Source organism: Egretta garzetta, unplaced genomic scaffold (genome assembly GCF_000687185.1).
Source record: "Egretta garzetta isolate BGI_Z169 unplaced genomic scaffold, ASM68718v1 scaffold4, whole genome shotgun sequence".
NCBI lineage: Eukaryota > Metazoa > Chordata > Aves > Pelecaniformes > Ardeidae > Egretta > Egretta garzetta.
Window position 1 is genome coordinate 1,198,043 of NW_009259329.1, and position 24,341 is coordinate 1,222,383.

A 24,341-nucleotide genomic window follows, 5' to 3' on the forward strand; every position below is an offset into this window, starting at 1 on the left:
TCGCAAACGTAAATTTTCAAAATTCTCCGTTACAAAAACGGCGTAAGAGCCACATTTAATTTGATGCAGTATGTAAACAACAATTTACAAAATTTCATTGACGTTCTTGTGTGTTGTCATCATGTTCAACATGTCTAAGTGTATCGTGGCATTCAGCTACCTCGTTATAACCTGAACGTGTAAAATCTTTGGTGCCTGATTTTTGCTTCTGTGGATACCAAGGTTCTATAACTTCAAAGCAGTATGGTAACTACCAAGGTCTGGGGAAGAAAACCAACTTTCCTAATTTTTTTTTTTTTTTTTTAAATAAACATCACACAGAGCACTGTTTCTCAACTATTTGTAAAGTGTCCAAATTGCTTGTAAGAAAACAGAAATGTCTTGTTAACTTTCGGAAGCGGACCGAGCACGTATGCAGCAGTCATCAGCGGCTGCACACACAAATGAGCTCAGTGGAAGGCTTCTGAGTGGTGAAGTTAATGATCTTTGTTATTCTATAACCTAGCGTATTGTCTCTTCACATGGCAAAGCTGTTTCAGAAGTAGGACTCCGTTGCTGTTTTCCAATGATCACAAGAGAGTCGCAATTAGGCTTGTGTGTGACTTTAGGCAGTTGATTTTTTTTTTTCCAGAATTATATGTCCAATACTTTGCACTTGCAGGGAAAAAACCCCAACATTTCATCAAATTCTTTTGCACTCTTTACCCCAATCATACAAAACTGTCTTTAAAAAGTGTAGAAGTTGTTCCGTACACCTTTAATGTTGCTTTCCTCAGAAGACCCTGCTTTTTCATTCACCTCATCAAGAAAATTATCAAATGGTTTAATTCTGTTATTTCACATCAGACAATACAATCCAGCATGGATATAACGATTAACTACTTCATCTGTGATGAAGAGTATTTACTTTTTTTAATAAAAGCAAAAAAGATTTGCACAGAGTTTTCTTTGGAAAAATTTATCTTTGTTCGCTGTAGATATGCCAATGTACATAGACCCTCCTTCACACCTTCTCAGCCCATCCAAAATTTCTTGTGTGTTAATCTTTATCACAGCTTCATGGTTTTATTTTGCTGATATCTTTCCTGCAGAAAACATGCCTGCTGCTCCCTGTGCTGATTTATTTCCATATTTTTCCAGTGCTGTATCATCACTTTGCCTTCTTGGTTCTCCTTCTACCTGTGATGCTGTTTAAAAAAAAATTGCAGTAAAATAACACACATCATATAACATGTCTAAGGACTTTTTAATAAAAATACTGGCTTTCTTCCATGTATTATAATTATGTGCTACTGATACCTTCCAGACTTCTAAAATTTTGGGTTTATTTCCAGACATTAATTGTAAGTGCGCTGTGCTAGAAGCTATTGCCACACTTATTTCTAGCCTTCTTTTTCTTCCACTGTTTTCAGGTGATGGTCTGATTTTAATTCTTTTTTCCTTTGTATTTGCTTTCTCCTAGGTATGCCATACCTCCAGAACATGGCAAAAGATTGGAACGCCTGGCAAAAGGTAAGCCTTGCTTCCTCCTGTGTTTGGAAGAACACATGGGTGTGTTCTCAGTGAAAACTGAAGCGTCCCAGGGGAGAATCCTACCCTTGATTTTTAAGCCGATGGTTAAAGAATTGATATTGAGCTGGCTGCTGTGATTTAATCTTGCAAGATGTGCTTGATGAACCTGCATTGGTGTAATAGCTTCAGAGTCAGAAACCTTGTCCTCCTGTTGGTGAGTTTTCCTGCGATGCAAAGGTTTGCTCAAAGCTCAGTCTTCTGACACACCACAACCTAACTAAACTTGATGGAAAAACCCTTGAATTTTGAGGCATTGAGATCTAAGGCTTCTGTTTCTTGGAAATGGATTTAATAAGAGACCTGTTATGCATCTCCATGTGTAATACGGGGTTTGTTACGGTGAGGTGAGAACTGTTGCTCTAGTTGTGTGGAATGCAGCCCGGGGGGTCTTCCTGATACCTCTGTATATGCAGTTTGTGGGGGAAAAGGGTGCTAGAAACTATTATTTCTTCCTACGCTATAAATGCTCTGTATACAGATCAGCATTGATTACTTCCAGTCTTCAGTAGGGAAGTGCTTACAAATTCAGCAGTGGCGTTCATGGAGGCTATCCAGTGGAGTCCTCATTTCCTTCTGTAATGATACACGCTATATTTGGGGACTTTCCTTTTATTCCGGCCTCATCCTGCTTTGTCTTTACAGTGCAATAAAGGCCATCTTAACAAAAAAACCCGCCAAAAAAACAGGGCTAGCTCAAGCTGTGATAAACTTCCACCTCTCACCAGGCTGTCTGTAAATTTTCGGCCTTACAAAGTGCCAGCCTCAGCTGCCGCAAACCGCGTACAAGTGCATGAGTTCTTGCCTGACTGCCAGCCAAGGTCGCCCGGTACACGGCCGCCCGCCCCCAGCACCAACAGCCAGCACAGACTTGAGCGTCCTGTCCTTGGCATTTCTGCTGATTTCCAGTTGGTAATGCTGGAAGCTTCAGGGAAGATATCTGACTGCAGAAGTATATATTTTTTTAATTTGTTGATGTTGTGTTTGGTTTTTTGTTGCTATTTTTGTTCACTTGCAAATGTTCTAAGTGCTGCCCAGCTAAAAAAAGCTCCTATCCCAGAATCATTAACTCAAAATCTACGTGTTTCATCTTCAGTGAGGCATAGTTTAATGATTTAAATCTGTTGTTGAAGTTGGTGCAGCAGAAGCAGGCAGGAAAATCTGGAAGACTCTATTCTGAGGCAAAAATAAAAAATGCTCTGATACTGTTTTTATCCAGAAAGTAGACAAATTCATAGTAATGGCATTTCCTGCCGATAGTCTGACGTTCTGTTGACTGTTTCATACTTGACTAAAAAATGGGAGGGTGTTGAAGGGAGCAACTGGTTGCGTAGGATAAATATAGAATAAATGGGTGTAAATGTCCTAGGGCATATTTTTTGGGGTATTTTGTTTTCCTGTGCACTGAGAGCCATGATCCCTACATACAAATAATATTGAAAATTGCTGCTGAGAACTGTTGCATTTCAAAGCTGCAGTTCAGTTTAGTCATTTGCCAGGTTTTATAAAAAGTTACTTTTCATCTATTAAAAAGTCAGTAAATGCAGATGACCTGCGTTCTGTAGAATCTGAAATACCCCACCAAAGTCCGCGTGAGTAATACTGAGTCTCTTGCTGTTTGTAACTTAGTTGAGACTACAGTGAAGCAGTGTCCCTGCTTGGACATTCTCCCTGTCCCACGCATCAGTCCCCTGTACTATGGAGAAGTTTACTATGGAGAAATGAGTGTGCAATTAATATGGAAAATGAATAGCTGAGCTGTAAATGGGCTCACTGGGAGAGCTATGGAGCCCATGGAGAGAATGTTAATGTGTTGCCATGTTATTGGTGCTAATCACTTAAAATGTGCTTCTTTATTAGTAGCTTTAATGAGAGCCACTTAAACTGTGCATTAAAAAGAGGAACTGTGGAGAGGGATGACAGACTGGGTAGCAGACAGTCATAATTTTAATTGAAATGCTTTTAGTACAAAAATACAAGAAAACCTGGAATCCAGTAATCCTTTTCACTTTCTGAAACCCCTTCCATTATGTCTCATCAATTAATTTTGTTTCCAGAGCTTGGGTTATTTATTTTCCTAAATGCTGATGTTTTTTAATCCCTATAAACACATAATTTGTTATTGAATCACCCACTTGGAGTGGAACACATGGTCTTAAAGAAAATGATGTTACATTGCTTGAGCCGACATTTCTGGGAGCGAAGTGCTGTTTGGTTTGGTTTTTACCACAATTTTAGTATTTTTAGTTACTTGTGATTTGTTTTATTAGCTCAGTGTGGATCTTGTAGCTGTGGTAGAACTTAACACTTCGTAGTGTTGAGATGCTGAGTCACGTCGTGCTGTCTCTGTTAGTGACCAGGGTGGCCGGTGAATGAGTGTCCCTCCCTCCACTGCCTTGTGATGGATACCCTTTGTTTCCTTTCTTTTGGCTGAATATTAACATCTACATGCTTTTTTTTTTTTCCTTTAGGGGTGATATGTAGGGCAGATCAGTCTGGAATCTCATGAGTTGTATTACTTTCCGGGGAATAACATAGCTGCCCGTCAGAGAAGGTATAAAAAGGACATAGCCAAAACTTGAGACAGACAGGTTCTGTTTCTTCATTTGTTAGGGTTTTACTGAGATTTTGGCCGTGTTGCTTATTCCTGGACATAGAAGACTTAGATGCTCAACATGCAAGTTTTTGTCACAAAATTTATCTGGTATTTTAAACAACGAGGGATGTGCTAATTACTGACATCTTCAGTTTTGATCTATGTGAAGTATCGAGGCAGGTTTTCATTTGGTCAGCTTGTCTCTGCTTAAATAATGATTGGATGTATTCCTATAGTGATGCTCTTTTTAATGTCTCTGCAGGATTTTTTCCAGGAAGCTCTCAGGGATGTGATGCTTTCCTCCGTCATAAGATGACCCTCATTTCCCCCTCAATCTTGAAGAAGTATGGTATTCCTTTTGACCGGGTATGTACAAAGGATTCATTGAAGACCCTGGCGAGTTGTTGAGGTGCACAAAGCCCAGCACCCCTCTTTTACGGAAACAATTCATTGCAAGCCACTGGGGAGCAATTTGCTTAATTTCTAAATGCATTATTATGCTAAATGCATCCTATCGGTTTAAACCAGGTGGCTGCTGTAAGTGAGGATTTGTGGTTTGGCTGAGGCGCTTTCTGTGAAGTGCTGCTCCTCATAAAAGCTTTCGCTAGAACTAACTCTGCCGATTAGGGAGCCTCTCCAGGTAGAGAGGGGCAAACTGTAATGCAGATGTTGGGGCTTATCAATAGGCACCACAACTCACTGGTAATTCTTGAACACAGACTTTTTTTCTCCTGGAGCTGGTATGAACCAAAAACTGGAGTTAGACGTGCTGGTTCTCTGTTGTGTAAGCGTTCTTTCTACGCTAAGCCAGTAAGGATCCATGAATCTCTTAAGTCCTCTTACTTGAAATGAGAGGTCATGTTTATTTGGTATGATCGTTTTAATATGCTTATTCTTAAAGTCTTCTGGCAAGAAGTAAATCTGCTCAGCCAGGCATGCTTACCACGGATTTAGTAACTGCACAGAATCAGTGGAACAGCTACTGCTGCTGCGTGTTACTGGCGCACACAGCCCGTCCTGCCAGGATGGCCAAGGTCAGCCTTTGGATGTGGGGAAAGGAATTGACTTAGAGGCACCAGATTCTTAACTCCAGTGGGAAGTGTCAAAGAATGCCTGATGCACACAGATTGCATCCTTCCTCATCCCCTTTGCATCGTCATCTGTGGATATTATGGCCATCTTTTTCTAAGTAAGAACTCTCAAGTTCTGATATTATTTTTTTTTTTAAGCATGGTTTTGCTAGAGTTAGTCCACCTGAGACAAAGTGTAGCACCTATTTTGATGAGCCTGGTGATTCTTTGAGATGGAAGTAAAAGATCTTGGCTCTTTTACAGCATAAAACCTTTGAATTCATTCAATTTACTGCTCCAGAGACTGTTTCATTTCTCCTAGTGGAAGGCTATGATGAATGAAATTTGAAGTGTAATCATCTGGCTTGTCAGATGAGCTTGCTGTCAGTGCAGGGGAGACTTGCGCGAAGCAGTGTGGCGCTTGTGGTTCAACATCAGTGGCTAGACTTGGCCTAGTTTGCACACGATGGGTGCTATTAAATTGTTCGTAGGGAGCAACAAACCGTTTTTCTTGTAATTCTATCTGTGAAACCTAATTCCCAAGTGTGAAAACACAGCTACCTGCTACACATGGTTGAAAATAATAATGAAAATACCTAATTGTGGGATCTGGATTTTTTGGTAAGTATTTTCATTTGATGAATTTTAGGAAAGTGGCTATCTGGATTGGACTATGGGAGGCATCTCAGGTTAATGCATAGATGCCCCTCTGAGAAATGACTTTTGATAGAGGATAAAAGATGGTTCTGTATCCCAACCATATTCAGAAAAGATTACAAAATCTGTAGCCAGTGCAAGCCCCTGAAAAATCTGTCTGACCTTATCTTTATTTATTGGCCTAAACTGTGAAATTTAAGGATTTCTTACACTTCTTTCTGCTTCAGTATTAGCTGAACCCCATGTCTTGCTACTTCTTGTGATGTTTTCCTTAGGAAGTTGTTTCATCCAGAAGCCGTAAGTGGTGCAATAATTGGCTGAACAGAGCCTAAAAAGCGTGCAATGCTTATCTAAAGAAGCAGCTGAAAATAATAATTTTAAAAGTACCTGTTGGTGCACACTAGCCATTCTAAGTGAAGTTTGCCATGCGATCCTCTGGTGACATGCAGTCGTCCTGCAGGATGGAGGAGAATAGGAAATGGGAATTAATTTCTGCCATTTCATTCAAGCTGCATGCTGGGGTGGTAGGGATCGGATACAAAGTGGTTTAAATGAAGGAGTTTCTAATTTGTTGCTTGGTAAAGTCTTTAGCTGCTTAGCTAGGCTTCCCACTGTGAATCTTCCCACTATGATTTGTGACATGAAGGTTTTTTGCAGATTGATGTCTGGTGTCTCCTTCATACTGGGTATGTGTAGAAACTTTTAAAATAGGCACTATCTGAATGCTAAGAATCTGATTTTTTTCTCTCCCCATTTTTTACAAAAAAAGAAGAGACCAGTGTACGCATAGACGACCATGTTACTGTCAAACCCAAACTATTTAAAGGAAGGGGGATTATTAACGTGTTACTTAAATATAATTCCTAATCCTGATTTACAGAGTGGGGGGGGGAGTATGGTTTTTATGATAGCTTCTCTCTTCTCTCTGGCACTCACTGGAAGGATGTTTTTAAATGTAAAAAGGAGGAGCAGCTCTTCAGTCTGAGCAGCCTGGATGTGAATCCCTCCTGTGCTGAAATAGTAGCTTTTGAAGGAGGATCACTGTTATTCAGAAACAGGGAACATGTGCCATTTTTTCTTTGGAAACAGAGATAGGATCCCTTCGTCTGAATTCTTGGCAGATTTCAATGAAATGAATAGGCATGCATTTATAAATCTCTATAATGGTATTTACTTCTGGAAAAAAAAAAGAAACAGATCAATACTAGGGCTTTTTAATAATTAAAAATGTGTATTTCTGTAATCTCCTATTGATTTCTCCATTTATTCTTCAAGAGCTTGCAGAAGTCAGTAAATTTAGTGCTTTCTCCATGAGTGGCAGTTTGTGCTGGCTTTCCTTCAATAGTTATTACTTTTCTGCATGGCCTATCCATCATCTTGAGTGCTTTCTAATTTATTGTAGGGATAATGTTGACAGCAGTGACATGGAGGGACATACACTGTGGGCTTGAAATGAAGACACCAGGATGTAGATTTCCTGACAGAAACATAATCTTTCCGTCTTCTGAAGTTAGCAATCTACCACTCTGCTTTGATTAATGGAGGGGGCTGGATGGGAGGATGCTCCCTGAAGCTGGATATGGACCGGACTTCAGCACCTCTCATCCAGAAATATCGCAGAAGCTTCTTGTATTATCATATCAGCTTTTATTATATTTTTTTTTTTAATTATTCTGCTAACGTTAATCACATCAGCAAGTTCAGGTCTTAGTCCAGCCAAGTGGGCAACTGTTTTAACTTCTGTCTCTTTGCATTTTCTATTTGGACCCAACCTTGTGTTCTTAAGTGTGAGTTCTTTGAAATCTCTGTAGGCTCTGAACTGCTGTGTTGTGAGTTACTGCTGGTGGGAAGGAATCCAAATGGAGTTGCTTGGCATGTGACTGCTATGAAAGGTCTGTCAGCACTTCTGGGTTGGAAAGACAGGGAAGGTCAAATTTTTCCTCTTTCCTAATCCATGGAAGGGAGGTGCTGTTGCATGCTTGCTAAGCAAGAGAGCTGGACTGGAAGGAGTGCTCCGAGTGCGCTTATCTGCCACTTGCTCTTATGATCTGTGCCATGCTCTAAGAATTAAATGCCTTGTTTTCCCCCAATGTCTTCTCTGCATAAGATTTAAAAAGAGGATTTTCTAGAAGCATCACAAATTGATTGGCCTCTGATTACAACTGTAATCTGTGGAGTTTTTAAACCTTGTATTAATAACGTCCATAATGCTTATTGTTGTTTTAATTTTACTTAAGTAGACAAATAGTGGGCTGTAATTTTTGGGTTGTTTGACTTATATGGGTGAACAAATGGGAGTAATGTAAGTGGGGAAATAAATACAGTGAAAGGTAGGGTGTACGTCAGCAGGACCCTGCAATGTAGAGTGGACGATAGGAGGGAAATCCAGTTTTCTTGGCTCCGCTAGCACGGTGGTGGGAGTGTAGAATTGGGCTTACCAGGAGCTAAAGTGGCCACAATCTGAAGATTTATTGATCTTTTGGAATGCTGCAGCCTGAGACCTTTTTTGTAACTGGAGCCTGTGAGTCTAAATAGTTCAGATCTTGTGACTGCTTCCATCCATTTTACTGTCTTTTTTCCTTAATAGAAATATTTCAGTATTTCTGCAATTGTTCTAGGTTTAGCCAAGAGTTGGCAATGATTGGTCTGCCTACCGTCCAGTTGAGGGAGAGAGAGATATTTAACCAGTGAATATTTTTACAGGTCTCTGTTCTCAAGCTGCTGTGTCAACTGATCTGTGGGGTTTCTCTTCCTTTTTGTTTTTCAGATCACCCAGGAAGCTGGGGAGTTTATGATTACGTTTCCATACGGTTACCATGCTGGCTTCAATCATGGCTTCAACTGCGCTGAGTCTACCAACTTTGCCACTTTGCGATGGATTGACTATGGGAAAATGGCAACCCAAGTAGGTGGCTACATGGATGAAGGGTTACTTAAAACCACTAGCTCATGAAATCCAAAGTTGTGAGAGTGGGAGACTTACCCTTAAAAAAATGGAAAGTGCCGTTGTTTTGACAATGTGCTTTTTCATCGTGCCATGTTGCTGGGTTATGCCTGTTGATAATTCGTGTTGTTTTGAGGGCACAGTAATGACTTTCTCACATGTGAGATGTTGCGTACACCTTGTGAAGAGGTTGTTTTGAGACTGGTAGGTTCGGATTAGCTTTCTGATGCATCTAAACTGCATTTCACAGTGAGTACGGTGACTGATGTAACTGAATACAATTCATTAGGTACACATTGAAGGGGAAGGAACAAGCTGGAAATACTTTTAAGCTTTAAGACTACTGTGGTAATAACCTTCTGAAAATACCTGAACTTCTGTATCCACTGTACAAAAGCTTTCAGTTAAGTCTGAAGAGGACAGTCATGCTGGAATGGCTCTGTGTGGCTACTTGTCATTGGGGCAAATTTCGTGTATGTTTTGTTATTTTTGACAGTTCTGAAGTCAGTGATGGTTTGCATGGCAGCACGCGTACTGCATTCTCCTGATTTTAACTGTGAAGTGTAACTTGATCAGCTTAACTGATTAAATAGGATCTGTGAATTTTTAAATCAGGGCTCAGTTCCACGCTAGACTTTGGGGAAAGAAGAAACCAGAAAGGCAGATGTAGTTTTCACTCTAGAAGAGCATTTATATCTCCTTTGCTTATTTATCAACTCAGCTTGACTCTGTAGCTTTTGTGATGCATCCTAATGCTTTGTTCTGGGCAAACCCAACTGTTCAAAACGAACTGCAAGTACATCTGTGTCTCAACCTGTGGAACAACGTAACGATGTCCATTTTTCTTTACAAAGGTTTATATTCTGAGAGTAGTAAAAGGTAGATGATTACTGAATGGCGCCAATCATAGAATCATAGAATCACTTTGGTTGGAAAAGACCTTTGAGATCATCAAGTCCAACCTTTAACCTAACCCTGCCATCCCACCACTAAACCTTGGCCCTAAGCACCTCATCTCTCCTTCTTTTAAATCCCCCCAGGGATGGGGACTCGACCACCTCCCTGGGCAGCCCATTCCAGAGCCTGACAACCCTTTCGGTGAAGAAGTTTTTCCTAATGTCTAGCCTAAACCTGCCCTGGCACAGCTTCAAACCATTCCCCCTCATCCTATCATCTGTTACCAGGGAGAAGAGGGCGACCCCCACTTCCCTACAGCCTCCTCTCAGGGAGTTGAGAGTCTCAGCTTTGGGATCCTGGGGTCCTTGACGGTGCCCTTTTTAACCCTCCACCTTTTTGCTGTAATATCTTCCGCCATTCTTGAGCTAAGCTGAAACTTTCTGCACAGAATTAGATTCGGTAGCGATCAATGTTGTGTGTTAATCAGCCTGAGTGGCTGCTTTGTGACTAATGCGAGTTGCCCTTCTTTGCTTCTGGAGGCTAGCGCTGCTTCTGGCACTGCGGGCTTCAAGGGATCTTGTAGAATCATAAAAAAATTCCCCATGCTGTTTCTTCCTATTTTTCCTTTTTAATAAGCAAACATCATTAACCCAACTAGAAAAGGAAGATGGTTGTCACCCTACAGGAGCTTTTTTCCTGCTTTATCCTCTCCTTGGTATTCTATATCCTCCCTTGGCAGCCACAGGCCGGCGGGCTTTGGCTATCCAGTGGCACCATGCTCGATGTCCGAGTTCATCCCACAGAAAGCAAGCTCAGCCCTTTAGGTTCCTGAAGGGTGAAGTGTCTTGTCTTGTTTATTCTTTTCAGTAATATCCATCTCATAGTTTCAAGGAATCTGCCATTAGGCAGCTAGTTTGGGATCTGAGCACTCTTCTAAAAGAAACAAACAGATTTTATTACTTCATTTCTGAAACTGCAGTGATGCAAACACATCTTCTGTTAGGCATGCTAGTGGCAGTATGGTCAAATACAAAACACACAAACTCACTGTGCCGGTGGGGTAACGCCTCCAAATTGCTTGTAATGGCCACTGAAATGAGTCTCCTAACAGAAAAATCCTCATGCTGGTAAGTTGGGTACTTGTCCTTTCTGTTGCTCACTGGTGTTCAAGCAGTGAACCCTACGTTGGTATTTGTGATCTCTTCATGTCTCACCAAGGCTGTAGACCAGACCCCGTGGCACTAATCGAGGCTCCAGGGCCAGGCAGAGGCTTGAGTGGGAGTGATACGTTGGAATTTGTTCTGGATGGGGAGGGATGGCAAGAAAAACCTGAAACTGTTAAGAGACCTCAAATCAGTGCCTTAAGCTCAAAAATAGCCAAGCGAACTTTGGTTTGAAAATTTTAAAAATCATGTTTGTCTGCTGTGACCTTGTATACCAGGTTTATCTGTAGCAAATGGTCATGGTACTACACCCTAGAAAATGGGGTTTATCATGGAAATTCTGGCAGACCCTTAACTACAGCAGTGCCAGCAGGCACCACTCTAATATTAAAAGCAATTTTGGGTTCAGCCATGTGTTCACAAACAAGTGACATTTGGGAAGTGCAGTTTTAGATTGAGCCTCCATGCTTACATTGTCAAGCAGCGTAGCGTGAAATTACTGAACAAGCAGCATAGAGAGCTCTGAGCAAATCTAGGGAGAGAAAGTTGAAGTGTGGAAGGAGACGCCCAATTTATTTCCATTGCACTCAGTGACACTTGTCTGTTCAGAGATTTCCATTTAATATTGCCTAAACCATGCATTGCATACATGTTAATTAACCCTTTGGTACCTTGCTATCGGGTTCCAGATGAGGTATGAATGCTGTTACACTGTAAGGGCAAAAGGTTTGTTTAAATCTCATTTTAAGTTAAACAGGGACTTAATGAAATATCAGCTGACTGTGTACACTCGAGCTGCCTGCACATTTGTGGAGAGAGAATTCGTGGAGAGAGACATCTCGGAGTGTGTGATTTTTTTTTTGCTTAACTCCTGCAGGTTTACTAAATTTAAAAAAAAAAAGAAAAGGGATATATTGATTTCTGTGCTCTCAGGCACAATTAGATTATCCTTGCCTGTGTCAGAGCAGGTTTTTTTTTTTTTTCTTCTTGTCACATACTCGTTTATAAAGTTCTTGGAAACTCTTGACTGGGCGGCACTCTGCAGGCACAGGCTCCTACTGCACTGAAACCCGTTGGCTGGGAGGTGATTCCTCTCCTTTCCTCGGGTTAGCAATTCTTCAGGATAGCAATAGCTATCTTGTCCTACCAGTACTCATGAGATTGGTGACAAGGTAAGGTTCAAAATTAGCCAGTTGTAATGTTCTCCTGGACATTATCCTGGGGATTAAATTTGGATTTTGCTCTACTGAGAGCGATATCTGTCAATGGCGTAGCGTAAGCAAGAGCTCCCATCAGAAGGTAATGGCTCACCTCGGAGAAACACAGACAGAGCCACGCTAATTGCCTGCCAGATGGATGAAATGTTCTGCTAACCACAGCAGAACCTGCCTAGGCTGTAAAAAATACATAATAACCAGACTGAAGTTTAAAGATCAGCTTCTTAGACACTGGTTCTGCTCTAATTGTAGAACAAGCATCAGCATTAGCAAAAAAAAAAAAAAAAAGCAATGGCTGCAGAGTTGTGTAGGAAACTAATAGAGGGTAAGTATGCTTCTATCTGTGTAAACTTGTAACCAGAATGAGCAGATGCTTAAAAATTCAAGTGGAAATCGGTTTGGTGAATACCCAAGTGAATAAACTATCCAGCCTGTTCAGTTCAAAGCTTTTTTGGGAACCTAGTGAGAAGTTTTGGAGTCGCTTTCAGAACTGCTTAGGAGAAGTTGATGCGAAGGAACTGGAAGGGTGTATGTGTAACGGTAACTCGGGGATGATGCTGGGTTTCATATGTTTACATGGAAGTTGTAACCACTGCTGACCAGTAGCCTCTTATTGTAAAAACATATTGACCAAACCATCTTTATTAACTGTAAACATAGGGCCAATACACAGAGATAAATTTGTGTCTTCGTCCCTGTCGGGTATCTCTGGTTCTGTTTAGCATGTCCCAGGCTCGGGTGGGCAATTTGAGAGCTGATGGCTTTTGGCACGTAGATTACCACAAACGTTCAGCAGAATTCTCTGCTTTCTCTCTTTAAATTTTCCCTGGTCTTGTTTCAGCTTTTTAGTTATAGCAGGCGCTTGCCTCTTAAGTCCGATTTGCTGATCCTTCTAATAATTGCTTTTCTAGCCTCAATGCTGAGTGCCGGTATGTGACAGGCAGAATTCGTGTCATCTCTCGTGATGTGTGTAAATCCTCAGGACTGATCGCTCTCTGTTCTTGGCAAATGTCAATCTCCTTCAATTCAGAGGAAGGGTATAACATTCTCCTTTACTTCATGTCTTTAATTATATGGTGGTGTACCACTGGGAAATAGATGTCTTGCCTACAGCTGGACATTGTGCCCAGAAGTGTAAGAATTAACAGCTCTTTAGCTGTTATCCCATTTATTGTCAATGTAAATGTCTCCATCTGTCCTCGAGGAACCTTGTGTTGCCGCTGACATCTTCCCAGTCAAGGTGACTTTGAGGCCAACCACAGCTTGCCTATTCCACCTAATCCATGTGAAAAGCTGTGGTTGAACAGCACCTCTGTCAGTAACTTGTCTAGGGGTGGGCGAGAGACCTTCAGTTAATCTTGGGGCTCCCATAGATAATGCTGATGTGCTGTCACTAGCTCTTTCCAAATAAGTGATGGGAATTCATTTCAGCATTCTTTGCGATGCTGCACGGGGAGACCGAACTCTGGCAAGGAACGCGGTTTTGTAAGGCGCGGTCCTGTTTGACTAACATGAGTATCAATCTGTCACGGTGGGCCAAGAGAGATCTGGAAGAAATGAGTTAAAAGGGGGTTTTGTAGTGTTGGGGATGCTGGCACAGCATTTCTGGAGTCGGCTGTAATTTGAATGCTCTCCTTCAGACCTTCCCATTAATGATTAAATTATGCAGTTGAGTAGGGATGGTTTTATTGGTATATCCTGTGGTTAATGTTTACCTGCATAGGCAGAGCCTAGACAATTAGGGAGAACTATTTTCCTTTGGAGTTGTTGGAGTTGTTTGGTCATTTGTCTTCCATTAACTCTTTGTCATGTGCTTTTTTCTGTTTGGGTGTTGAAGAGGGCCTGGTGCGTGAAAGACAGCGAATGATAATTTTCATTCCTTACCATCAGGTTTGGTTTTTTTTCTTTTGCTTTTGCTTACACGAGCCTGCAGTTCCTTTCTGCATTACTGTTTTGATTCGTTTTGATTCTGAAAACTCTTGGATGCAGCCATCGACAGACAGAGGGTCTTGTTAGCTGTGTATTTGCCTAAACAACCCTTTTAAAGCCAAGCGCTTTAGTAAAGTGTCCTTCCTGAAGCTGAGGTGGCCTCTGAGTCTCCTGGTAATCAAAAAGGCACTTTCAGAGTGTACAATTTTATCAGAAATGCAAGTGTACCTCACAGGTCGGCTTTTCTATTTCCTTTGCAAGCTGGACTGGAAATAAGCGGGTGGGAGGGGAACAATTTCTTGCACTTTCCTTTATATTAATAGCAGACGCTCCTGGATGATAACGTCTGTGTTACTATCGGCTGACATTTTCATACCTTCACTTTATCTCCTGTTTACTCCAGAGATAGTGCTGGAATTATCTATCTCAATATAAAATGGGGTCAAGTTGCCCTTCCTTTCCAAATCCTACGTTTTATCTTCCGAAATAAGCAGCCTTCGTCTCATCCCGCGTGGTATTCCCATACAGCCCTCCGCTCCGGTGCAGTTCAGTCCTGCTCTGCTGCTTAATCGTTTCTTTGGGGAGAAGGGGAAGACAAGTAAGACTCTTCTGTTTGGATTTTACTGAGATGTAAAGGCATCTTGAAGAGAGGTGTCTTTTGGATCTCGGCTGTGGTCTTTTACATAGCTTATTGCTTCTGAGCCCTCTCCTGCCATGGGTGGAGTTTTTTTGTATAATATTGAAATAACAGATCTCAAATTTACGTTTGGAGTATTTGTGATTTAAAGTTGTCTAGCAAACAGTTTTTGTTGTAAAATTGAAGCTTACTTCTTACTATTTGGATGTTAGGAGATTTTTTCTCTTAAAACATGTCCCTATTTAACAAGAAAATAAAATCAATTTTTGCAGAAACTGTTTGGAAACACTGCAGAATTGGTCTCTGAAGTAAGGGAAATCAGGATTGTACTTTTGCAGTACTTTGTATGCCTTAATTGACTCGAATTAGACCTTTTAAGCTTAGAACACTCATAAAAAAATTCTAGTAAGGAAAATAATTTCCATAGTTTATTTTTGTGAGACACATTCAAAAATTGCTCTTGTACAAAATCTTCCACCTTTTTTGTGCTTATTTTTTTGTGTTACTTGTAAACATCCCTGATACTTTACTCTCCACAAAGCGCTGATTCTGTGCAATAAGGAGGGATTTTTACCGTGTTCTTCACGCTAAGGTGGGAAGGAGACAGTTATTTTTTCTGAATGTGTCTTGGAGCTTCGTTTTATCAGCTCTCTTCCAAGATCCCCTCCTGAAGTAGTGACTGGGAGGTTGCTTGTCGTCGTTTTTGTTAATGAAGGAAGAACACTTCTGTCAGCAGAAAAAATACGCCCTGGAGGTTTCCAGGATTTCAGTCCTCGGGATGCCCGGCTGCTGCTGGACTCAGTGACTGGCATCCATGCAGATGGATGGGTGCTAAGTAGGTACTTGCCCTGCCCCTTCTGGATGCCCTGCCCTTGAGAAGGGGCATCTGAGAAGCTAATTTTAAATCCAGAATGTAAATACAAACTGTTGAGGACTTGATTCGCACAGCAAATAGGACATTGCTACCTTGGGGCAGGCAGCTGGGGGGTGATGGCTTCAGGCAGCTCCCTTCCCTCTCTGCTCAGGGTCTGGTGTAACCCTTAAAGCACTGAACTGGGGGAGGATCTGGGGTTTTTTAAACAGATTTTTTGAACAGGCTAGGCCTATTTATGCTACTCAGCCTAATTTACTTGAGCTTAATTACTGCAAGGTGTAAAGCATGCTGTTCTTGACTTTTTGAATGCTGCTTAGTAATGACTTTGCCAGCTCAGGGTGACTTTCCAAGAGCCTGTGATGGAAACTGCTGGATCTCTGGGATGGAAAGCTGCCCTGAACCCGTGGAGTCCTGATGTTGCTGGGTTGACACAGTCTCCCATTCTCTCTCTGCCTCGCTAACCCTGTGATTTATAGCACAGAGGTTGTGGTGTGCTTTGTGGCTGCAGTAAATAGTGATGTGAAGAATGTGCTCCCTGCAGCTTATTCGTTCAGCGTCTCTGTCACACAGGAGTCCCTGATAAAGTCTACCAGCCGCAATCATTCATGTGTCAGAGCGGAGGCTTAAGGGTCATCTGGCTTTGGGGTTGTGAGTACGGCAAGGCCATCAAAAATCCCTTTTAAAAGCTGCCTTAGCATTGTGCTTTCCTGTGCAGCTGGCGTTGCTCCGTTGGAATTGCTTCAGGGGTGACACATGGGGGCAAAGATATGAAGAAAGAAGAGTGGTCTTACATTCCACCTAAGAATAAATAACTAAATAGTGCATTCTGCTCAAGAATTGCAGAAATGGTGATGTTAGAACTCTGAAAGGCAGTGTAAAAGTGTAAAGTAGCTGTGAATTGACATTACACTTTCTCATCAGGGTACCATTCCTTCTTCATGTTCTCCGCAGAAATTCCATCAGTGTACTGAAAGGCAACGTTTTTTACCGTTCTGCTGCTTCGCTTGGTGTATGAACAACACTTTAGAAACAAAGCCCAGGTTTTATTACAGTGAGAGTAGATTGCTTATGAACAGCCTCTTTTCATTCTTTTAACTCCATTTTCCTCCATATTTGTCTTTCCTGATAGCCGTGCTTCTAATTTTCTTCCAGCTTCGTTCCCTCGTGGCAGTTAGCAGTTGCTCATAGCCGGGCGCTTCCTCATCTCAGGCATCAGGATTCAGGTTTTGCTCCTGCTCAGTACTCGCCCGTCTCTCCAACAGCTTTGAAAATACGTGGGGGTGGGTCTAGGTTAGGACAGGAAAGAAACAGAAGCGCTTCATTTGGTGTGCAGTTTTCAGAGGGATCTTGATTGCTGTTTCCATTAGGATTGATATACAGCATCTTGCCTCCTTTATTTATACACCAACCCTCCCTTGATTCTAAGTTGTAGCATTTGGACTTGCAAAAGATATATTTTCAGCTTCATATCCTTTAGAAAAATGTTACTGAAGAATACTCGTTATTACCAGGGGAAAGGATTTCGTAGTGTGCTAGAAGCAAATCTTGGGTTGTCACCTTAGGTACCGACACTTCATATTCCACCAAACGTAATTATTCATGTTTCCGCAAACTGCCTTGTAGATCTTGGTTGTCGTACACGGGATACAAAATGGTGGATTTTACTACTTCATCTCTTGGTTTACAGGCGTGTAATACAGCACAGCATTTGGCTTTCTGTTTAAAAGAAATGAATAAAAAGCAGATGATCAAAGAGGAGGATAAAAGGGTAACTTTACTCACTTAGCAGGAATTGTCTAGTGTGCCTGTCACTTCAGAGCTGTAGATCTTCGCCAAGCCACGTCAGTTCATGCTCGCTGCTTGCTTAATGCATGAACACAGGGTGCTGACCTGCCGAAATGACGTTTTCTGCCGACGACAGCGGTCGGTGGTAGACTGCTTTCACCAACTGCAAGTCTTATGAAGCAGAAAAAATACCTTGAGATAGCCTCAGAATGATGTTTGCTATAGACTGCATCATAACCACTGGGTAAAAAGTCTTGTTTTGTTTATTCCTTGTACTGGAATCCTAGAATTTTTTGTGTTGGAAGGGACCTTTAGAGGTCACCCACTCTGTCAAAACAGAAAGGAACTGGTACTTCATTGAATCCCCTTCTTGTAGTGCTGCTGAGAGCGCTGAGTTTGCTTCTCTGTCCTCTCAGCCTTCTCCGAGGCACGTAACTGGGTCCCCATGGAGTTCATCCTCCCCCCCACCCCCCGACTGACCTTCAGCTGTGGTTGTGGTCATCTTGCCGGAATGGGGATTGCGTATATTTGAGATAGATTCAGGAGTAGTCGGCATCCTTACAGGTGTAGTCTACAGAATAGTAAAGGATAAAAAAGAATTCTGGCAGAGGTTGCAAAATAGCTTTGCCAAAAACAAACAAACAAAAAGAAATCTCCCTGTAAAATATCAGCAGAAGCCTGATGCCAGTTGGGATGGGTTATTATTTTATTTGTCTAAAATGAACCATGTCACAGCGCATTTTATATTCTATCTTGAACCAGAATCCCTCTTACTACAAATGGAGTGGAGCGGGGTAAATCTGACTCCCCAGCTACCACCACCTGCCACTTCCCCAGCTCTTCTACCCGCTCAAATCCGCATGGAACATTACAGAAGCGAGTTAAGGAAGCGCGCAAGGAGAAAGCATGCCCTGCAGCCAGGGACCAGGGAGAGTCCTTGGAAATTTTTGCCTAATTATTTTGTTTATGAAACTCTGCAGAGGATTTCCAGTGGGTTTCCTAATGAACTGGTTTGTTGTTGAGACTTACGGCAATGCTGGTAATTACACTAGAAACAGGGGGTCAAGACTCATCTTCTTTCCCACAAGCTTTCAACTACCAACCATTAAACACACAAACCGTGCATTTTAGGTTTTTCTCCTTCTTTTCAAAGTTTAACTCCTCATTTCCTTGCAGATTACCCAACACTCATCTTTTGGGCACGTATACTTGCAATTTATGTGCCTTTGTTGCTTGTTGAAACCTTGGGTATCTGTGAGAGCATCACCGTACAGCGTCTGAGCACAGATGTAGCTTTGGGCTGAGTGGAAGGAAAATGGAACTGGAGCCTTAACTAGTTTATTCTCTCATATTGGATGAGTATTAACTAGATCTCGAGTAACACCTCTCTAATCTGGTAACAACTGGGATTGCTGTTTTAAGAGTATTATACTGGGAGGGCTTTGTGTTTCTCCCAAAAGCTGAAACTTTATGCCTTGTCCTGGAAATTTATGGAGAGAAGTTGAGGAGTGTTGTGTGCATTAGCAATTCCTATAATATACTGCAAGAATTTCTCAGCTGCCTTTTGAACGTCACCATCTTTCTTTCCCAGTAAGTTGCTTTCAGGCTTCATTGTTAATGAAAAAGCAGATACAAAAGCTTTAAGCAAAGATTTCGGTCTGGCATTTCATGGTGGTGTAATAGCTGAAAGAACTTTACCTTTGAGCGTATTGGGTTTTCTTAATGTTTAAATTTCCATTAAGGCAAGACGGGAGGTTAGCTGAGTCTTAAACAACTGTGCAGGGGGCCCTGATTTCATCTAAATGTGAGGGGGGTTTCCATGAGAACCAGAGGTGCCAATTTAAAGATAACAGTTTCGTGACTGTTTCTGCATAAGGAGAAGAGTTATTTTGCATTAACTTTTTATATGTTATGGCCAGATGGGGTTCAGTTCAGTGTTAATAGCTGGGAAGTGAGGGAAGTATCCTTACAAAAATGACAATGAAGGTTGAGGTTGAATGAGGCTGCGTTTTTCCATATATCATTTCATTTTATTACTGCAAGGAGACAGCCTTTTTATTTGACTGGTCTTTTATATGGACTTAATAGTGTTTTTATTTTAAAAAAATCTAGCAAATAAGGTAATGGTTACACATTCAGTAGTCACAAATTTCCCACTGTCAGTCTTTGAGCTATAACTGATGAGGCAGGGTTCCTGGTGTGGTCACATATCTTGCCATGGTCTCCAGCTTTTGAGTAGCAGACAGTAATAAGTAGAGGAAGAACGTTGGTTTTCTGTGTTTGAGAAGTGCTTCACTCTGTGCATTTCTTTATAGTATCTTTGCACGTGCTTAGATTGCAAGTTGCCTTTGCGTGTTCTTACCCTGTAGCTTATGAAAGAGCCGAGATGAGCCTAGGAGGAGCCTTCAGAAGATGGAGCAAAGTAAGTTCCTGCCGATTTGGTGAATACGGAAGCTCCTCTTGTCTTGTTGCTCTTTTGGGTCTTAGATCCCCTATAACTGAAGGCAAAGAGCAAATCCTAAAACTGTTATGATTTTTGTTTTGGTTTTTTCCGTCATCATTTTAAGGACTTGCAGTTGGTCCTTGGAGATGCAAGTTATGAGGATTTTGTTGTTTGATCTGTCGTGCTGACAGCCTGGCTGCTCCTGAGCAGTTTGGTGTGGCAGTCTGGCTACCAAACAGGGAACAACAGAGGAGTGACGGGAAGATATTTGATTAGATCTCAGAGTTCCTTAAATCTCTCACCCGTCATTTTGACGTGACAGACGTATCCTTCATGTTGCCATTTAGTCGCGGTCTGTGCTTTGGGTGACCATAGTGCTCTTAAATCTTCCGTAGTTCTGCTGGCGCGTGGGAGTTCTGTGAATACCTGAATCGGGGCTTTGTGCTTCGGTTTTGGCTCACATAAAGGAAACGAGGTTTTGTATCTCTCCTTAGTGGTGGTGTTTGAAGTGTAGACATTTTGTTTGTTTGTTTCTATAAAGTTTAATAATAATGGAATATGAAAGTGTTAGAATTTGAGGGGGGAAGATGGAATACGGATGGGTATGTTCTGAAGAAACTGGAATAGGGAGAGACAGGCAGGAGAGCGTAGGCATAATATCTCTTAGGAAATATGTGTGTTTATTACCATAATTAAATACTTTGAAAGAAGTATGACTGTGTATAAGGAAGGGGAGGCAATACATGGCAATAGCTATCATTGACAGGGAAACACAAGCTTGCTATTTTTGTCCTGCTCTAATGGAATAGAGCAGGTAATTAATTGCAAAGGAAATTCCTTGCCCTTGTCTACCCACAGTCTCCTCCTCCCATCCCCTCCCGTTCTCCTCCCTCTCCCACCTCTCACACACACACACACATGTTCCCTTTTGCAGTTGAATTGGAAGCATTCGCTGTATTAAGCAGGATCTTGCTGCTGGGTCTGGTGGAAAGGTATGGAAAAATACCCTGGCCGTTACAAAACGTGAATGTGACACAACTGCAGCAGCCGAGGAAATATAACTGCATGGTCGGGAAGAAGCCCCAAAGGAAAGAGGCTTTGTAAATTATTCATGCTTGCTAGTGTGAAAGCAATAAAATTAAATTAAAATTGAAATATAAACATACATCATGTTAGATTTGTGTAAAGAAAGGAAGTTGGCTAAGGCAGGCTGCTGGTGGTGTGGTACGCTGGAGATTGCAGCCCACGGTGTCATTTCTCTGAATAGCATCCAGAGAGCTCAGTATGTGGAGTCTCGATAATCTGTGTATGCTTTACATTATTCTGTGTGTACTTTACATTTTTGTGAGACTCTTAAGCTGATAGTGGTTGGAGACCGTACTGGAGACCTTTAGACCCGTCTGACTTGGGATTTGCTCCGCTTGGTTTGAAGGAATTGACATCAGTGGGCAGCAGCGTGTTGGTTCCAGGTTAGGATCAGAAAGTGGACTATTCCCCTTTTAAGCCATTTTTCATACTTCGTAAAGGCAGAGGAGGTCAATCTCCATGGCTCATCGATGATGTGTGCTGTCGGGTGCTCTTCTGTATTCCTCTTTGTAGCAGTGCACAGGTGCTTTTAAAATTTCTTTAGGAAAAGTGATTGAAAATCTGCTCAATACAAATCCCTTAAGCCAGTATTGATGGAGAAGCCTCTGCCTGGCCAGGAATTTGAAGCATGGGCACCATCTGTGTTCCTGCCGTTCTTTGGCCAAATTGCATTTACAGCCTTTCTGTCCCACACTATTTTTCATTAAATGAATTGAGTTTTCCTGAAAGTGCCTGTCCATAAATACTCCTTCCCACTCAGCATGCTCAGGTTATTGCGGCTCTCCCAGTCAGAGCAGACCAGAAGGTAGCCAGCGGTCTTTGCAAAATGAAAAACAGGAGTTGGGAGGGAAGTGGGATAGCTGAGCACTGTACAGAAAGACCCACTCTCTCCGCGGCTTCTTAACGACGGCCGTAAATCTTTTAATAATGGCAGTGAAAAATGAAAGAAGAAGGGGGAGAAGCAAGTTTAATTTCATGCATTTCTGCTAAGAGAAAGGATAGAATAGTTTTGAAAAGTTGTGGAGGGAGGGTGAAACAGCTTTAAGAAAAGTAGTCCTGGAAAGTGGCTCTAATTACCTCACCCTCAACTTGAAGTTGAAAAGCAATCTAGTACGCAAGTGTGTACCAAGCAAAGCTTTGCGCCTTAGTGCAGAACTAAGAGGGCTCAACGTAGAACATCTGTTCATGTGCAACAGCAAAGCTGTATTTGCAGCCTCCATGAGGCAGATGGGCATTGGTGTATTGCTGTGTCCTTGCCAATCCTGTACCTTCTTTTGAGTTAAAAGTTGATAAAGATGACATCCTCGTTGAGTCTGATATCTGTGTCCTGGGCGAGAATCCCCTTGCTAGACTCAGTCTGTGAATTCTGTGCTTCATCAGAGCAAACGGATATCCAAGTACAAACGCCTGTAAGTATTCTTTCTATAGGCACGCACAGTGGCAGGGGTGTAATTCCAGAGGTTAATTTTAATGAGCATATGCTAGTTGAAATGAATAATGCACATTTCTTTGGCTTAGGCATACGTGGTTTAGATGCAGAATGTAGTTACTGTTGTAGCCTTTCTTTATTTCTCTACTGTCTTGTGAAGGATTTATGTGCAACGTCATGATATATAATTATGAAGTTTAACTGTCTTGTTCACTAGGTTAGTCTTTTGTTCCCTTAAGGCTTTTTTCAGTTATGAAGTGATATTAATAATCTATTTTCAGCGTGAGAAACTCCACAAGAGACTGGCTTATGGGGGGAATGTAGCTTTGAGGTCAGACTCAGACCTCATCTACATTGTCCAAAGTTATTGCTGTCTAATGACTGTAAGGCAGTAGATGAGTTGTTTGTTGGGTGTCAGTCAGCAGAAAGTTTTAGCTTGGTTGGTGGGCTTACAAGGAGAAAAATATTCTTGGGAACAGTCTTCAAGTACCCTCTGAGAGTGTGGCAGCTTGTGCTCTCTCTGGTTTTGCCGAGGGCAGGTAGGGTCAATGCTTTCCATTAAGCTGAAATATCCACGTGTACGTCAGTGTGATTCCTAGCATTGACCACTCTAGTAACCCGCCATGGGCCTTACAGACAAAATGGGTGGAGCGTTAGTTTGCCTCTGGAGAAAGACAAACTCAGCTGATGAGAAAACGTTCCTCTGATCTGACGTGGTGTTGGTGTCTGGATTTCTCTTGCAGTGTACTTGCCGCAAAGACATGGTGAAGATTTCCATGGATGTCTTTGTGAGAGTTCTGCAACCAGAACGTTACGATTTATGGAAACAAGGAAAAGACATTGCTGTCCTGGACCATATGAAACCCACAGCTCTGACTAGCCCAGAACTAGACGCCTGGAATGAGACGAAGGCAGAATTGAAGGCTAAATTGCTTCGCAGGTAAAGAGAAAGAAAGAAAAAAAAAAAAAAAAAAAAAAAAAAAAAAAAAAAAAAAAAAAAAAAAGTTGTGTCTGAACACTGTGTTTGATTTGAATTGCTAAGCTTTTAAACACTATAATTCTTATTTTGGGATAGTTCGAACTCTTCTTTTTTCTTCTTACTTTTTTTTTTTTTAACACTTCCTCTTGTAATTTTTCTTGGGTAATGTGCTCCTTCATTGTCCTGTTTCCTTTAAATGTTGTAGAAGCACATGTTTTCTGAAAGTAGGACGCCGTGTGCCCCCTCACATCTCATCTCTTATCCTAGAAGACCAAAAAATCTATAGTAAACATTTCACTTATCAGAAAGCAGAAGGGGAAAAAAACCCATCACTTGCAAAAGGGATTTTATGCATGCCTTTCTGTGCTTCCTTTGATCTTTGTATTAATTTTCTACAAGTTTGTGGGTTTTGTGTGTTGGAGCATGCTTGAATTGAAAATTTGGCATGCTAACCTTTTCCTGTTGGAATCTTGCTTTATAGGATAGGAGATGAGGAAGAGGACAACAAACACCGGTATGTGACTTCCCTCATCAACTTAAATGACTTCATTCTTTTTCCTGTCAAGTTTCTTAAAACAGTAACTCTGAAAGTGTTTTCCTTTTTCAGTTAGTTTTTTCATGTCTGCTTCCTTGAAAGGGCACAGAAAATCCTTGGGCATCGAGGTTTCTCAGACTTCATCTTGGTTTTGTGCAGTTTTTTGAGATCTCTTGTTGCATCATTAGAGAAGCTCAGCTGTCTCATGCCTGTTCTGGTTTTCCACTCTTGAGCATGCAGTTAAACTACAGAATTAGTAGTGATGTGTAACGATTAACTGGTTGTGCATAAAGCTAACTGGTCACCAAAGCAGATGGTTAATAAAAAGCTGCTGCTGTCCCAGAAAGTGGACTTGAACTAGAGTGTTTCAGCCATGGGCTGCCAAGGGGAGAACTTTCCTTCCTCACCAAGCTTGCTTGAAGAACGAGACTCTACCTTAGAGGAAATCGAATGATCATAGGGCTTCAGTGTACTCAGATGTAAAGCGTGTGCCCGCCCTTATGCTCCCTTACCCTTTCTTTTTACAACATT

General features: G+C 41.6%; 1 protein-coding gene across 4 annotated transcripts in view; it reads left to right on the forward strand.

Annotated features, from left to right (window-relative positions):
• The window catches only part of KDM4B (lysine demethylase 4B), an 82,547-nt gene that overhangs the window by 23,260 nt on the left and 34,946 nt on the right, over positions 1-24,341 (forward strand). For 3 of the 4 annotated variants that reach the window (XM_035892271.1, XM_035892272.1, XM_035892273.1), the window contains exons 5-9: positions 1,463-1,512; positions 4,428-4,531; positions 8,660-8,797; positions 23,040-23,236; positions 23,757-23,789. In XM_035892271.1, coding sequence (XP_035748164.1) covers positions 1,463-1,512; positions 4,428-4,531; positions 8,660-8,797; positions 23,040-23,236; positions 23,757-23,789 — 522 coding nt within the window. The remainder of the gene's footprint in view (positions 1-1,462; positions 1,513-4,427; positions 4,532-8,659; positions 8,798-23,039; positions 23,237-23,756; positions 23,790-24,341) is intronic. The other variant, XM_035892274.1, reaches the window with a different exon arrangement.